The sequence below is a fragment of the Vulpes lagopus genome, chromosome 6, assembly GCF_018345385.1.
Source record: "Vulpes lagopus strain Blue_001 chromosome 6, ASM1834538v1, whole genome shotgun sequence".
Lineage (NCBI taxonomy): Eukaryota > Metazoa > Chordata > Mammalia > Carnivora > Canidae > Vulpes > Vulpes lagopus.
In genome coordinates, this window is record NC_054829.1 from 130,987,828 (window position 1) to 131,002,888 (window position 15,061).

Consider the following 15,061-nt stretch of genomic DNA (forward strand, 5'->3'; position numbering starts at 1 on the left):
TTGTGGATTTCTCTAAGCAATAAAAGAAAAATACTGTTTATGCTTTCAAAAGTTAAGTAAGAATTTAATTTGTAACTGATTGTTAGCTTTTTAGGAAGTTGAATTCCATGAGTTTAACATTTAATATCTGGTTTACACAGTACTATAAATTGCTAACTGTATCATTAGTGTCGGCACTCTACTTTATTATTGGTTGTCAGTGTATCTAGTTATTCTTCTTTGTAATATTTATAATTAACTTACTGAAAGGTCAATGTTGCTTGAACATTAAAAGCCAGCTTGGAATTAAACTAGTAAAATTGCTAAGTGATTTATCATTTGGCCAGTTTTTAAAGTGCTGTTTTTATACCATGATGCCAGATAGACATCCTTAGATAATTATTTGGAAAAGGATCTCAGAATAAAAATGATCAGGCATGTAGAAGGATATAAATTAATTATACTCCTAAATATTTTGTGAGTTATTCATGGCAAAAATGTAACATGAGGTGGGGCAGAAAAAAAGTGTATCAGTAACATACTCAGTCCTGAGCTTATTCCTCTTCTGAAGTTATGGTTGGTTGTTTTCTGTATCCTTCCTGATAAAGACCTTTGGATTCTTTTGTTAATTTTTATTAAAATTTAAAATCACACATTGAAACACCTGTATAGATTTTACTTGATCCTCTACCTGTGGTTGCCTCTTCAATTAGAAAGAAAATGCCAGTAAGAATCTACAAAACAATTTAAAGCTGAGAGCTGTGATCCTCTGGCTTCTTTTATCTTTTTGTTCACTCTATTCCTCCTGCCTTTCACCTCTTCAAATTATACAAATAAAGTACAATTTATGTGCATTTGTATACAAGTTATGTACATGTGTATATTTGAACTCTAACTGTACAAAATTAATTCAGAAGTACACTAGCAATTGTAAAAATCCCCTTTCACTATTCTCCCACCCATAGATAATCTTCTTTTAAGGGTTATCCCTATAAAAGGTTCAGTGTCCTTTGTACACAATTACATATTCCAGTTTTATGTGTACGTAAACTCTACACACACATTTTAGGGAAGTTCTTTGAAGTTGTTTGGTTTTCATTTGTTTTATTTTTTTAGCCCTATAAATTAGTGATATTATCTCCAGTATTCTGCAACTTAGACTTTTTTTTCATAGTTTTGCTCCACGTCTGGACATAACTTCTTACAATCATTAGTTTTTTTATTTTATTATTTTTTTAATATATATATTTTATATATATATTTTTAAAGATTTTATTTATTTATTTATTCACAAGACACACACAAACACACACACACACACACACACACACACAGAGGCAGAGACCCAGGCAGAGGGAGAAGCAGGCTCCATGCAGGGAGCCTGATGTGTGACTCGATCCTGGGTCTCCAGGATCAGGCCCTGGGCTGAAAGCAGATGCTCAACCGCTGAGCCACCCAGGCTGCCCTCATCAGTTGTTTTAAAAGCTATGTAGGAACCTATGTGGGATCCCCCCCACCCCCACCATTGCAATACTATAGTAAATGTCCTTGTATAACATTTTGCACTTGTTTATTTACCGTGGATCGTAAGAAGTGGAAATTACTGGGTTAAAGAGTATGAGAATTTGAAATAGTGTCAAAATTGTCTTCCTTAAAATGTTTGTCAGTTTTTATTGCCACACATACTATATTGAGCTTATCTTTTACTTTATTGCTAATGTAGAAAATTATCCATCCTTTATGTTTTTGTTATTTTGAGGAAAATAACTGATTTATAATTCCTAGACTTTTTAAAGAATGTATGTATGTATGTCTTTATTTATAAAGGAGAGAGAGAACACGCCCATCTTGGAGGTGGGGCAGAGGGAGAGAAATCCCAGGCGGGCTCTGGTCTGAGTGTGGAGCTTGATGTAGGGCTCAATCTCACAACTCTAAGATCATGACCCCAGCCGAAACCAGGAATCAGACGCTCACCCGACGACCCCGCAGGCACTCTTCATCTGCAGTTAATTGTTTACATAAAGATGTGAAGTAGAAGGCAGCTAATTACCCCTAAATAGGCTGCTGATTCCTCAGCGGTATTTGTTGATAGGTTGTCATATTCCCCACTAATTTAAAATACCACCTTTAAGGGTGACTGGTTGGCTCAGTCTGTGGTAGATGTGACTCTTGATCTTGGGATTGTGAGTTTGAGCCCCATATTGGGTGTAGAGATTACTTAAAAATAAAATCTTTAAAAAAAAACATGCCACCTTTATCATGAACTAAACTGTGAAATACAATGAGTGGGTTGTGGGTATGGTATCTGATTCTAACATCAGAACTTACTGTAAAGACATTAATACTGGGCAGCCCCTGTGGCACAGCGGTTTAGCGCCGCCTGCAACCCAGGGCGTGATCCTGGAGACCCTGTATCGAGTCCCATGTCAGGCTCTCTGCATGGAGCCTGCTCCCTCTGCCTGTGTGTGTCTGCCTCTCTCTCTCTCTCTCTCTCTGTCTCTCTCTCTCTGTCTCTCTCTGCATCTCTATGAATAAATAAATAAAATCTTTAAAAAAAAAGGACATTAATACTGTGGTTATTGACATCGGTATACAGGTTTATGTTCTTATGATCTCTTTGTCTCTCTTTATAACTGTCTTTAGAATTTTCTACTGAGGCAGCCCAGCCCGGGTGGCCCAGCGGTTTAGCGCCGTTTTCAGCCCAGGGCCTGATCCTGGAGACCCAGGATCGAGTCCCACGTCAGGCTCCCTGCATGGAGCCTGCTTCTCCCTCTGCCTGTGTCTCTGACCCCCTCTCTGTCTCTCTCTCTCCCCCTCTCTGTGTCTCTCATGAATAAATAAATAAAATCTTAAAAAATTTTTTTTTCTTCTGTATGAACTTGCTTTTATATTTGAACTATAGAATTAGCTTGTCTGTCAGAAACTTTTGGAATTTTTAATTTGAAATGATTTAAGATCCAGATTACCATTTGGGGTGGGGATATCTTAATAATCTTGAATCTTTGCATGCTAGAATGCACTGTATCTTCTATTTATGTTTTCGTGTAATTGTCATATAACTTTGGTGAGTTTACTACCAAAACTCTACATGTCTTTTATTTCCATTTCGGTATTCTAAATGTATATTAATAGTTTTTGTCAAGTTGGTATCTGTTGAACTCTGATACCAGGTTTAGTAGTTTTTTCAGTTGATTTAAAAATTTTTTCTATGTAAGCTATTAACATTAATCTGTAAACATTAGTAGTTTTTGTATACCTCTCTTTTCCATGCCTTACTGCATTGATATGGGTTGCTAAAACTGCTAATTAATGGGAACAGTAGCATGATTGCTGCATTTTTATCTTTAAACATAATGTTTCTAATGGTCCACCATAAAGCTTACTATTTGTAGTAAATATCTGATAGTTACCCTTTGGTTGAGAAGTTATTTTTTGCTCCTGTTTTTATCTTTTCAGTAAACTTTAAAAGTCTTTATGTGGCCAGATTTTTTAAATTTTGCCTTCTTATGTGAATGTTGATTTCGCTGTATAGTCTAGGTTTAGATGTTACTGGCTATGTATACACATATATGAATGCACACACATACATATACATACAGTTTTTTTTAATAATTTTTTTTTAATTTTTATTTATTTATGATAGTCACACACAGAGAGAGAGAGAGGCAGAGACATAGGCAGAGGGAGAAGCAGGCTCCATGCACCGGGAGCCCGACGTGGGATTCGATCCTGGGTCTCCAGGATCGCGCCCTGGGCCAAAGGCAGGAGCCAAACCGCTGCGCCACCCAGGGATCCCTACAGTTTTTTTTTTAAAGACTTTATTCATAGAGACACATGGGGGTTGGGGGGGGGGCAGAGACAGGCAGAGGGAGAAGCAGGCACCATGCAGAGAGCCTGACATGGGACTCGATCCAGGGTCTCCAGGATCACGCCCTGGGCTGCAGGTGGCGCTAAACCGCTGCGCCACCGGGGCTGCCCAGTTTTGTTGTTTTTTTTTTTTTTTTTTTTTTTTAAGATAGTGCAACATTCTAGCATAGTAGAATTCTCTAAAGCAAAAATTCGGAGTCTCTATTATATTCACACAGATAATAGGTAATTCTGGTAAAGTTGAGACAGTGCTTATCCAGGTGTAACTAGTGTTACATTAAGTGAAACAGAATTTGAACTCTTAATTTCTGTGTTAATATCTAATGTGGTTATTCCTTTCTCTATTTTTGTATGGCAACTCTATTGTTATGAACTAGGTGAGTCCTTTCAAGGCAGTGGCAGATAATATAGAATAGGGTTACAAAATAGCAAGTGGACCAGATCTGTACTGCAGTTTAATTTGATGAATAAAGTTTTACTGGGACATAACTGAGCCCATTTGTTTATGTATTGTTATGGCTAATTTTATGCTGTAGTAGCTGAGTTTAGTTAGCACCAGAGACCCATGGCTTACAAAACTGAAAATATTTAGTATTTGGCCCATTATAGAAAAAGATTGTTGACTCATGGTGTAACATAGTGGAAAGAAAGAGCCTAGACTATGGAATCAGAGTTAGGTGGATTTAAATCCTTGTCCTGCCTTTTATTATTACTCTTGAGTTAATATTTTTCCTCTGAAAACCTCAGTTTTCTCATATGTTAAATAATACTATACTGTAACCCACGAGATTATTGAAGATATTAAATAAAATGTGTGCATGGTATCTAGTGTGTAGTAAGGATATAAGTGGTAACAGTTATTTTACAAGTCCTTAAAAGGCCGTAATTTTTGTGGTTATTCATTTATAAATGTCTTGTATTTCCAGAATGTAATTTTTGGTCCTTGTTTGAAATTTTCTTTTTTAGTAGCAAGGGCTTCTTTACTAGGAAGAGAGAGAAACAGGTGTGTATTTGTTTTTGATGGTTGTTATCTATTATCAATAGACACATAATAAATTTCCCTAAATTTAGCAGTTTAACTATTTCTATAGTTTAGGAATTTAGAAGCATCTAGGTTGTTCCAGCTCAGGGTCTTTAATAAAGTTGTAAAGGTGTTGGCTGGGGGGCTGGCGTGCCTGGGTAGCTCATTTGGTTAAGCTTCTGCCTTTGGCTCGGGTCATGATACCAGGCTCCTGGGATGGAGCCCCACATTGGGCTCCCTGCTCAGCGGAGAGCCTACTTCTCTCTCTCCCCTTTGTGTGTGTGTGTGTGTGTGTGTGTGTGTGTGTGTGTGCGCGCGCATGCGCGCGCTCATTCTCTCACTTTCAAACTCTCAAAAAAAGAAAAAAGATGTTGGCTGAGGCTGTAATCATCTGAAAGCTTAACTAGGGCTTGAAGATCCGTTTCCCAGATGGCTCACTCACATGGCTTTTGTAAAGGTGGCTTTAATTCATTAGTCTCTCTATAGTGTTTCTTCAGTTCCTCAAGACTATAGTAGCTAGCCATGAAAGCAAGGAAGAAGCCACACACTTCCAAAAGTTCTGTTCTCTTGACATAACACTCCATCACTACCTTCATGTTCTGTCTTTGTAGAAGTGAGTCACCAAGTATAACCTGTATTTGAGAGAAGAATCAAATAATTTGTAGACATATTTTTAACTGCCAAGTTCTGTATTCTGGACACAAATCAAATTATTTACATCATTCTTACATGCAAAATACACTTGCCCCTTCCAAGGCCTTCAAAAGTCTCATTCCATTACAGCATTAGCTCAGAGTCCAGAATGTTATATTTAAATGAGGTTCTAGTGCTGATGAGGTCTTGAGTATGGTTTCTTTAGTATAGCTAGTATAGCTCTTCAAGTATAGTTCTGTGCCTAAGTATATGTCCAATATAAACTGATTGCAGAGGAATAGAGTACCATTGTCAATATTCTTGTTCAAAAGGGGAGTGGTGAGGGGGAAATGGGAGGTACACAGGATTCATGTTAGTTCTCAAGTCTAGTTAGGTTTAGGATAGCAGTTGTTTGTTGATTAGGACTCACAATGTAGGATTAATTCTCTAATGGTTCCTGGTTCTTATCCCTGGGTCCTTGGTTCTACCTTCTGCATCATATTTCCTTGTTCTTAAAAGTTAGCATTTGTGTGGCGCCTGGCCAGCTCAATTGGAAGAGCTTGCAACTCTTGTTATAGGGATTGTGGGTTCAAGCCCCATGTTGGGTGTAGAGATTACTTAAGTTATTTTTTTATTTTTATTTTTATTTTTATTTATTTTTTATTTATTTATTTATTTTTTAAAAAAGTTAGCATTTTTTGCATCTGAGTAGTTTTTCAGTCTGCTTCCAAAATTTAGGGGTGTCTTTAAAATTTTTTAATAAATTTATTTTTTATTGGTGTTCAATTTGCCAACATATAGGATAACACCCAGTGCTCATCAAGTGCCCCCCTCAGTGGCCGTCACCCAGTCACACACACCCCGCCCCCCCCCCCCCCCCCCCCCCCCCCCCCCCCGCCCACCTCCCCTTCTACCACCCCTAGTTCGTTTCCCGGAGTTAGGAGTCTCTCATGTTCTGTCTCCCTCCCTGATATTTCCCACTCATTTTTTCTCCTTTCTAGGGGTGTCTTTTATACTATCTCTGTTCCTTTTAATCTAAATGGACAGTCTGTTTGGACTAAACTATTTGCTGTTTCTGCCCATAGAGTTCTCTTAAAACCTTTAGGGATCTTTTGTAAATCTTATTGGAAGCCACATGCGCAAATATCTTTGTTACCTAGAGCTTTTGCTGAAAGGACAACATGCTTGAGTTTCTTAGAAGCTCTGTTTGAAAGAATCTGTGAATCACCCACTTAAAATTTTTAAGAGAAGAGAACCTTTGGGTGACTAATAACTGAGGCACCATCTTTTCTGAGTTCTGAGTCTTAAAAAATTTAAAGCCAAACTCTGTTTTCTCTGTTGACATATTTTTTTGGCAGTGCTCTGAATTTGATCTTTGCTCAGCAGCCCTTCTGAAGAGGCTGAGAATTTTGAGAACTGTCAAGTTCTTGTTCCATTTGTTTCTTTCTCTTGCGTTTTTATTGTAAGCTGCAAGAGGAATCAGGTGCTACCTTAATTACCCCTTTTTTTTGGCCTGAATCCCTCTAAGCTAGATCACCCAGTTAATTTGATACATTTTATAATATTATTAAATGCATATTATTAAACTTTCTGTCTCTGTATGACTATCATGTTTCATTTGCAGCCTCTTCAAAATCTAGATTCTGTTAAGTAGTCTGAGATCCTTTGAGCTTTCATTAATCCTTTTTTCCAAGTCTTTCTACCATTTGCCATGCTCTAGAACCAAAGTCAGTCCTACATTTTAGATTTTTATTGCAGCAGCACTCCACTTCCAGGTGCCAAAATCTGCCTTAGTTATCTATTGCTGTATAACAGATTGCTTACACATAGCTTTAAATAACAAAAATGTATTACCTCAGAGTTACTATGGGCCAAGAACTCAGGAGCCACTTAGCTTTGCTATATGACCTTGAAAGATGTAGAGTCTCTCAGGAGATTGAAGTCAAGATGGCAGCCAGAGCGTCTGAGTGGTTGGAGTTGGAGAATCTGCTTCCAAGATGGCTTACTCTCATGGCCGGGGGCCTTTTTTTGGCCACATGGGTCTTTCCGTAAGGTTATTTGTGTATCTTCACAGCATGAGGCTGGTTTCTTCTAAGTGGTGGTCCAGAAGAAAGCAAGGAGGAATCTACCATACTTTTATGTTCTGATCTTGGATGTCATATGCTTTGATTTCTAGTATATTCCATTCGTTGGAAGTGGGTTAAATATAGCCCACAATTAAGGGAAGGGGAAATAGGCTCTACCTTTTGAAGGAAAGAGTTTATGGGCATATTTGAAAGTTAACACCGTGGTATATTTTAGAATGACCTTTTTCATTTCTTAGTATCAATAAGTATTATCTAAATAAATACCAGTTGCACATGTAACTTTCAGATTTATTGCTTGAAAACTAAACAATATAGGTTTTTCACTTTATTATTGCGTACTAGTGATTTTCAGTCTTTGTTTTGAGACATTCCATGATTTATACCACAAGAGCTGTTGTTAATTTTCAATGTCAGACCTTTAATTTACCATATAGTTATTTATTATTCTATAACAAATATTTGAATATTTTCTGTATAGCAGTAGGCCCTGAGAATACAAAGATTTAGGAGTAAAACTGAGTCTCTTCCACCAAGGAATTCACTGTCTGAAAGGAGAACCACATGTATAAACAAAAAGTATTGTGACAAGCAAAATATATGTTGTAGTGGCAGCACCAAGTAGAGAATGAATAATTGATGAGTTTAAAGAGGTATAACTAAGAAAAAGCAGAGTCTACAGCCATAGAAATATGAAACAGCGTGTTACATTTCTAGAATTTCAAGTATAATATTGCTGGAGGAACTTGTATACTTTTATGCTTTGCTATGGTTGTGGCACCAGGTCTCCATCTGTTTTCAAAAAATTTTTTTGAAGAGATCAGAGTGTTCTCTATCATATGTGGAACCATTAAATGTCTAGGTACATATAGGCACATGAACATGTGTAAAATGTATTTTTTATGAGAGTTTTTTTTTTTTATGAGAGTTTTAATGGAAATATTCAGTTAGTGATTTATCATTACTAACCTGATTAATATGCTTTTAATTAATTAAAACATGTTGCCTACAGCAAACATGTCTGACAAAGAGCTAAAGAAGCTACGAAATAAACAAAGAAGAGCCCAAAAGAAAGCCCAGATAGAAGAAGAGAAAAAAAATGCAGAAAAAGAAAAGCAGCAGAGAAATCAGAAAAAGAAAAAGGATGATGATGATGAAGAAATTGGAGGTCCAAAAGAAGAACTTATCCCTGAGAAACTGGCCAAGGTACTTAATAATAGTGTTTAGCACAATTGAGTGAAATTTCATGACCAACTGTTGTCATTTTATGCTGTTTCATTCAATTTGATTATAGATTTTAGAGTGAAGAATCATTTTAATTTTTTGTCTATTTTCTTTCTTTTTTCCCATATCATATTTCACATTTAAAACTTGGAATATTAAAAAACAAAAACAAAACCTTGGAATGTTGCTCCGGATCCAAAGTAGTGTAATATGGTATAGTGGAAAGTTTAGGCTTTTGAGTCATTCTGATCTGGGTCCGCATATTGGCACTTACGCTTTACTTTGTGTCTTGGACACTTTGTCTAACCTCTCTGATGGTTGTCTCATGTATAAAATGGGACTAGGAAAAAAAATATCCACTAGTCAGGAGTGTTAGGATTAAAGGAACTATATGTGCAAAGGATGTAGCATCTGTTATAAGTGGCAACATGCAGCTTTTTATTTCTAGGCCAAATAAAGCTTATTAAAAAGTGAGTGTATATGTTTATCTCTCACTCATTTGTCAGTTTATTTGTTGGACTTTGCCATTTGAACCTAATTTCCTTAAAGTCCCTATATATTTTCCCCTAAATCAAAATCATATCTGCCATTTTTAACCATTAAGCTGAAACCAAAGTATTCATTGTCACATGAATATTTTGATTAGTAACATACCCTTATGCACTTTTCTTCTGTCCTTTGGTGTCAGCTTCTCCGTGTGAAAATAATTGCATAATTTATCATGTTAAAGCAGTAAATATAGTAAGCACATTGCCCTAGAGTTCAGTATTAGCCTGACTAGTAACTAAAAAATCAAAATCAACCACCTTATAACTAGGAAAAATTATAATACCTAATAAGTAGAGTTGGAAAATAGTTTTAACATAGAGCAGGTGGATAGTAGTATCTCGTAGCAGTATTGCTATTTAAGAACCATAGGGGAAAAAGAAAAAACCATAGAGAAATCTAGCTTGGATTTCAAAGGATATATTGACATCTTTTCACAAACAATTGTATAACTTCTACAAACAAGGATACTACCTTTTTATTGTTGGGAGTTTATTGAAGGAATATACAGAATAGCGAGGAAGCACAGAAAATTGACCTCGTGGAGAATTGCAGTTATTCAGGTATAATATAAACTTTAAGGGCCTTCCATCTTTATGCTTCAGCTTTTTTTATTACTACCACTTTTACCACTGTCACTGACTGCCACCATCATTCTGTCTGCATGCTTTCTTTATAGCTCATGACTTTTCTTAATGACTTTTTTTCTTTGTAATCCTACATATCTTCCATTATACTTCTTAAAGAGAGGATCTATTTGGATTGTTTAGTCACCCTCTAATAGAGGTACTTACCCACAGAGCAGAATTCTTATACCAGGCCTCCTTATAGACTGTTGGATTTTCCTTGTGTCCAGCTTATCATGGCTGCTTTTGGGCCAGATGTCAAGTTATAGTCTAGATATTTATAGCTAGAGGTTTGTAGAGTCTCAGAAGAAAATAATGCCTACAGAAATTCTCTTTATTTGGAAAGAGCCCAGTGGAAGGGATGGACTTTCATAGGCTGCTGTTAAATATATATTATTCTTAAGTATATGCTATTCTTACCTGTTACGCACATAGCACACTTCTCTTCCTAGGAAAACTGCCACCAGCATGCCCACTTCTAATATAGTGTCCACACTTGTATCTCCAGTATAGTGGCAGTGCTTGATTACACCAAGCCATCATAATAAGGTATGGCATTGTAGGGTATATTAAGAGCTGCCTGCCAAGTCTGGATTTACAGTTTCCAGATTGTGATGTTTTGTGATTCTGTATTTTATCATTTTTCATGTTATAAGTGGTATATTTAGTGTCACCAGTTCAGGATTTTATATATATAATATAAAAGCACTATTAAGTTAGCAGTAATTCCAGTTAAAGGAAAAAAGGAAAATAGGAAGAGGTTTAGTTTAGTGAGTTTAATATTCAGTTAACTGATCATAAACCTGAAGTCTTTATTTCTCCCAACTTAACCATGAAGCAGTAATTGGTATCTATGATTTCCCTCTTGTACCATCCATCCTATGCTCCTCCTTGCCTCCAGGTAGTATTAATCTCAGCTGGATTATTTCCTTCTGTGCACACATAGTTCCTCCTTATCAGTGGGTCCTTAGTATTCTGTCTGTATAATGTTGAATAGTTGTAAAACTTTTTGTTGCTATGCTGGGAGTATAGGGAGATGTATTCCTATACAACATATTGTAGTGCAGATTAGACTGCACATTATTAGTTTATAAATTTAAAAGTTACATATGATCAAAACTGCTCTTTGCAGATCTCTTATATTGCCCATCCACACAGTACAGCCCCATTCTACATCTCTTTAAATTTAAGTAAATTCAGATCTTCATTACTGGTTGTAATTTTGTTCTGAGAGACAGAAATGAGTATGCATAAATCTGGCAATTTCATATAATACTCCACTCAGTGAACACAGGACCCCAACTGAGTATAAGATGGAGGAAGTATTACTCCCACTTGGTTAGACTATGTCAGTTCCTGTATGCCTCTCCCAGCAGGAACATTTTGCTACAATGATTATTATTTTGGTACTTAATATAGTTTCCATGCAAATACTGGTAAATACTCATTTCTATACATCTGTCTTTACAACTTTAGGGATTTTTCAAGTGTAGTTTTTATGATACTCTTTTTTTCTTGATCTTAAGCATTGATTTTAGAACTCATCCCTGTTGATACACTTTTAACCCTAAACTTCATTATGTGTAAATGTAGAACGTATTTAGCTTCCTTGTGGTTATACATATGTTTAAATACTCAGATTTAGCCTAACGAAAATCTTACCTATGCGAGGCACACAGAAACATGTGTAGACAGCATATCCAGATTTCTTGTGGAAGCATATGTTCTCATTTATTAGAATTGAAAGCAGAATTTCTCATTTCTTTTTCCAAGTTTAAATACTTCATTTCAGTAAGTATAATGTTTGTATTGACTCTGCTTCCCTGTACTTCTTGTTTCCATTCTGTGACAGCAGCCATATCTCTCTGGTAGTAACTTACCCTGGTCATTACAATGATCCTCGGTTCAGTCAATGCTCTGAAGTTCATGTATCAAGATCGATACAGCTCCATTGCAATTTCAGTTTCCAGTTTCCAGTTCTTTACCTTTCCCTGGTAGAAATTTCTCTCCTGTCCACTACAAATTCCAACTCAGTAGGACATAGAATCAAAATCTTAGGAAAAAAAAAAAAAAAGAATCAAAATCTTAGGACACAGAAGCAAAATATTTACAAATGTCTGAGAAAGGCATACTTAGGAGGGCCCCTCTCCCATCTGTCTTTTGGTATCTACAGCTATTAGAATGACAATGCCATATATTGATTTCTTGTTCAGAGCCTGTGTCCTTCAGAATAATGCCAGCGACCTTACATATTAGTGTAAGGTAAATATCATAGACATCACTTTTTTGCTTAAGTTTTTTTTTTTTTTTTTTTTTTTTTTTTTTTAATGCTGTGAAAAAATTTCCTTGGCCAGAATCTGTTGGTGAAGCCACAGTTACTGTATTAGCAGAGGCATGTTGGACAGGTATGGCAAATCCAAATTCCATCAAGGATAAATTGTTACTGCTTCTGTGATGAGACAAGGCCAATACAGGCACAGATGTTCAGTGCATTTCTGATAAATGTGGTGGTGGTCCCCATCTTTGTCTACAGAGAAGAATTTTGTCTAAATACTCAGTCTAGGAGTTTGTAACAGTAGCATAACTATGTACTAAACCTATACCTGCTCAGGATATATTACAAGTATGTAATTAATATGACATCTTATGTCATTAATAAAGGGTGGTAGAAACAGAGTTCGATAAACATAAATCTTATCAAATGCCATCTCACCATTAGTATGGCACTGGAATAAATAATGGATTCTATAGAATATAATTTTGAACAAAGCAAGATAGTGAATATTGTACTGCTTTTTTTCTTAATAGCTTGATCGTGCTTCACTTTGAATTTAAAAAGAATGTTAACTGATTCTGTAATATTCCCTACTTCTCCTTCTTAACCCCTCTTCATCGTATTTAACATCTTTCCTCTGTCCTCCCCCCATCACCCCCACCCCACCCCCTTGGCTCTCTTACCTGTTCATCTCACTGTCTTTGTTTCCCTGGTTCTGTTTTATCTTTGTCTTTACTTGTTGGATAGTTTCTATCCAGAGATCATGTAGTCTCTTTGGGTGAAGAGTTCTAGAGTTCAAAATTCTCTTCCTTTAGATTATGGGAGGTTAAAATATGACGTATTTTTGGGTAATGGGTAAGTGTTTTTCACCAAAAATTAAAAAACAAACAAACAAACCAACAACAACAGCAACCAACCCAGAAAGTGAATTGTTTATGACAGAATAAGATCACATCCTTCACCCCCTACTCCCTCCCCTCCTTTTGCTTCCATTTGTATAATATCTTTTATTTTTGTTAGGTTGAAACTCCATTGGAAGAAGCTATTAAATTTTTAACACCGTTGAAGAACTTGGTGAAGAACAAGATAGAAACGCATCTTTTTGCCTTTGAGATTTACTTTAGGAAAGGTAGGCAATTAGGGTATAGTGGCCCTGATAAAATTGATCACTGTATTTCTTAGATATAGACACCCTAATCCAGTAGTCTCACCACTAGGATTTTTTCCCCCAATGCAACTTCTCACAGAAATGTGTGCTATATGTACAAGATGTTGTGGGGAGGTAAAATGATACTAGTATCTCTTCTAGGACTGTTAAAATCAACAGTAGATATACACCCATAACTCAGATGAAGATCAAATATAGTAGTTACCACGTGCCTGTGTGAATGAAATTAGTTAGTGACATAGAGCTTATATTAGTGCCTGATACAAAATGAGCATTGAATAAATGTTGGTTATTTTTAACTGTTGTTAGAAAGTGTGGTGCTTGAGGTGTATCTTGAAAGATGGATCACATTTCTAAAAGAAAAGATACATAGAAAGGAAGAAGATTCATTAAGAAAACTAAAGTGTGCATAAATAATATAGAGGTTGTATTGCCTCAGTCAGATCAAAGATAAATGGAGGGTCTTGGTTGTCTTACTTAGAATGCCTAGACTACATATAGATACTGAGCCTTTGTGGTATTAAATTGCTGTAATCTAAGTGGTTCATTGAAAAAAACAAACAAACAGTGTATCATTAAGGTGATGCATGCCTAAGGGAAGAGAAATTGGTAAGATCTGATAGAAGGGTGTTGCTCCACGCAGAGTAACTGTTCTGAAGGCGATTGAATGAAGTGGTACTTCTGTAGAATATCCATTAAAAAAATCATGTTTATCCAGGGACGCCAGGGTGGCTCAGTGGTTGAGGGTCTGCCTGCAGGCTCAGGTCATGATCCTGGGGTCCTGAGGTCAAGTCCCACATCAGGCTCCCTGCATGGAACCTGCTTCTCTCTCTGCCTCTGTCTCTGCCTCTCTTTCTGTGTCGCTTAGGAATAAATAAATAAATAAAACTTTAAAGAATCATGTTTATCCAAAGTAATTAATAATAATGTTGGGGGAAAGTTGGTATATAGCATTGCTTGAAAAAAGGACACGAAACTATAGTTTGATTTTAATTTTTATTAAGATCTTTACATGGGTATATAAGATAGGAAAAGGTCCAAGGGGAAATAGATAAAAAAATAACAGATGGGCTTTTGATGGATTGAGTGATTACAGTGTTTTCTATGATATTTCTGTTTTCCAAAAATGATTGTGTTATGATTCGGAAAATAAGTTTAATAATAACCCAGTAATTAAAGATTTTATTTATTTATTCATGAGAGACAGAGAGAGGCAGAGACAACAGGCAGAGGGAGAAGCACACTCCTCGCAGGGAGCCCGATGTGGGCCTCGATCTGGGAACTCTGGGATCACCTTCTGAACCCAAGGCAAACACTCAACTGCTGAGTCAGCCAGGTGTTCCAGAAACTTTTCTTTTAAAGAACAGTTAAGGGATGCCTGGGTGGCTCAGTGGTTGAGCGTCTGCCTTTGGCTCAGGCCGTGATTCCAGGGTCCTGGGATTGAATCCCTCATTGGGCTCCCTGTGAGGAGCCAGCCTGCTTCTCCTCTGTGTATGTCTCTGCCTCTCTCTCTGAGTGTCTCTCATGAATAAATAAAATCTTTTTAAAAAAAGAAAAAAGAACAGCAGTTAATACAGCTCCCCTTTCCTTTCTCTTTCTTTCCTTTTTTTCTTTTCTTTCTTTCTTTCATATGCAAAC

The 15,061-nt window shown here is 36.5% G+C and overlaps 1 protein-coding gene across 2 annotated transcripts in view; it reads left to right on the top strand.

The window, feature by feature from the left end:
• Nucleotides 1-15,061, top strand: part of NAA15 (N-alpha-acetyltransferase 15, NatA auxiliary subunit) — an 83,689-nt gene that overhangs the window by 55,504 nt on the left and 13,124 nt on the right. For both annotated transcript variants that reach the window (XM_041759080.1, XM_041759079.1), the window contains exons 15-16: nt 8,597-8,790; nt 13,276-13,384. In XM_041759080.1, coding sequence (XP_041615014.1) covers nt 8,597-8,790; nt 13,276-13,384 — 303 coding nt within the window. The remainder of the gene's footprint in view (nt 1-8,596; nt 8,791-13,275; nt 13,385-15,061) is intronic.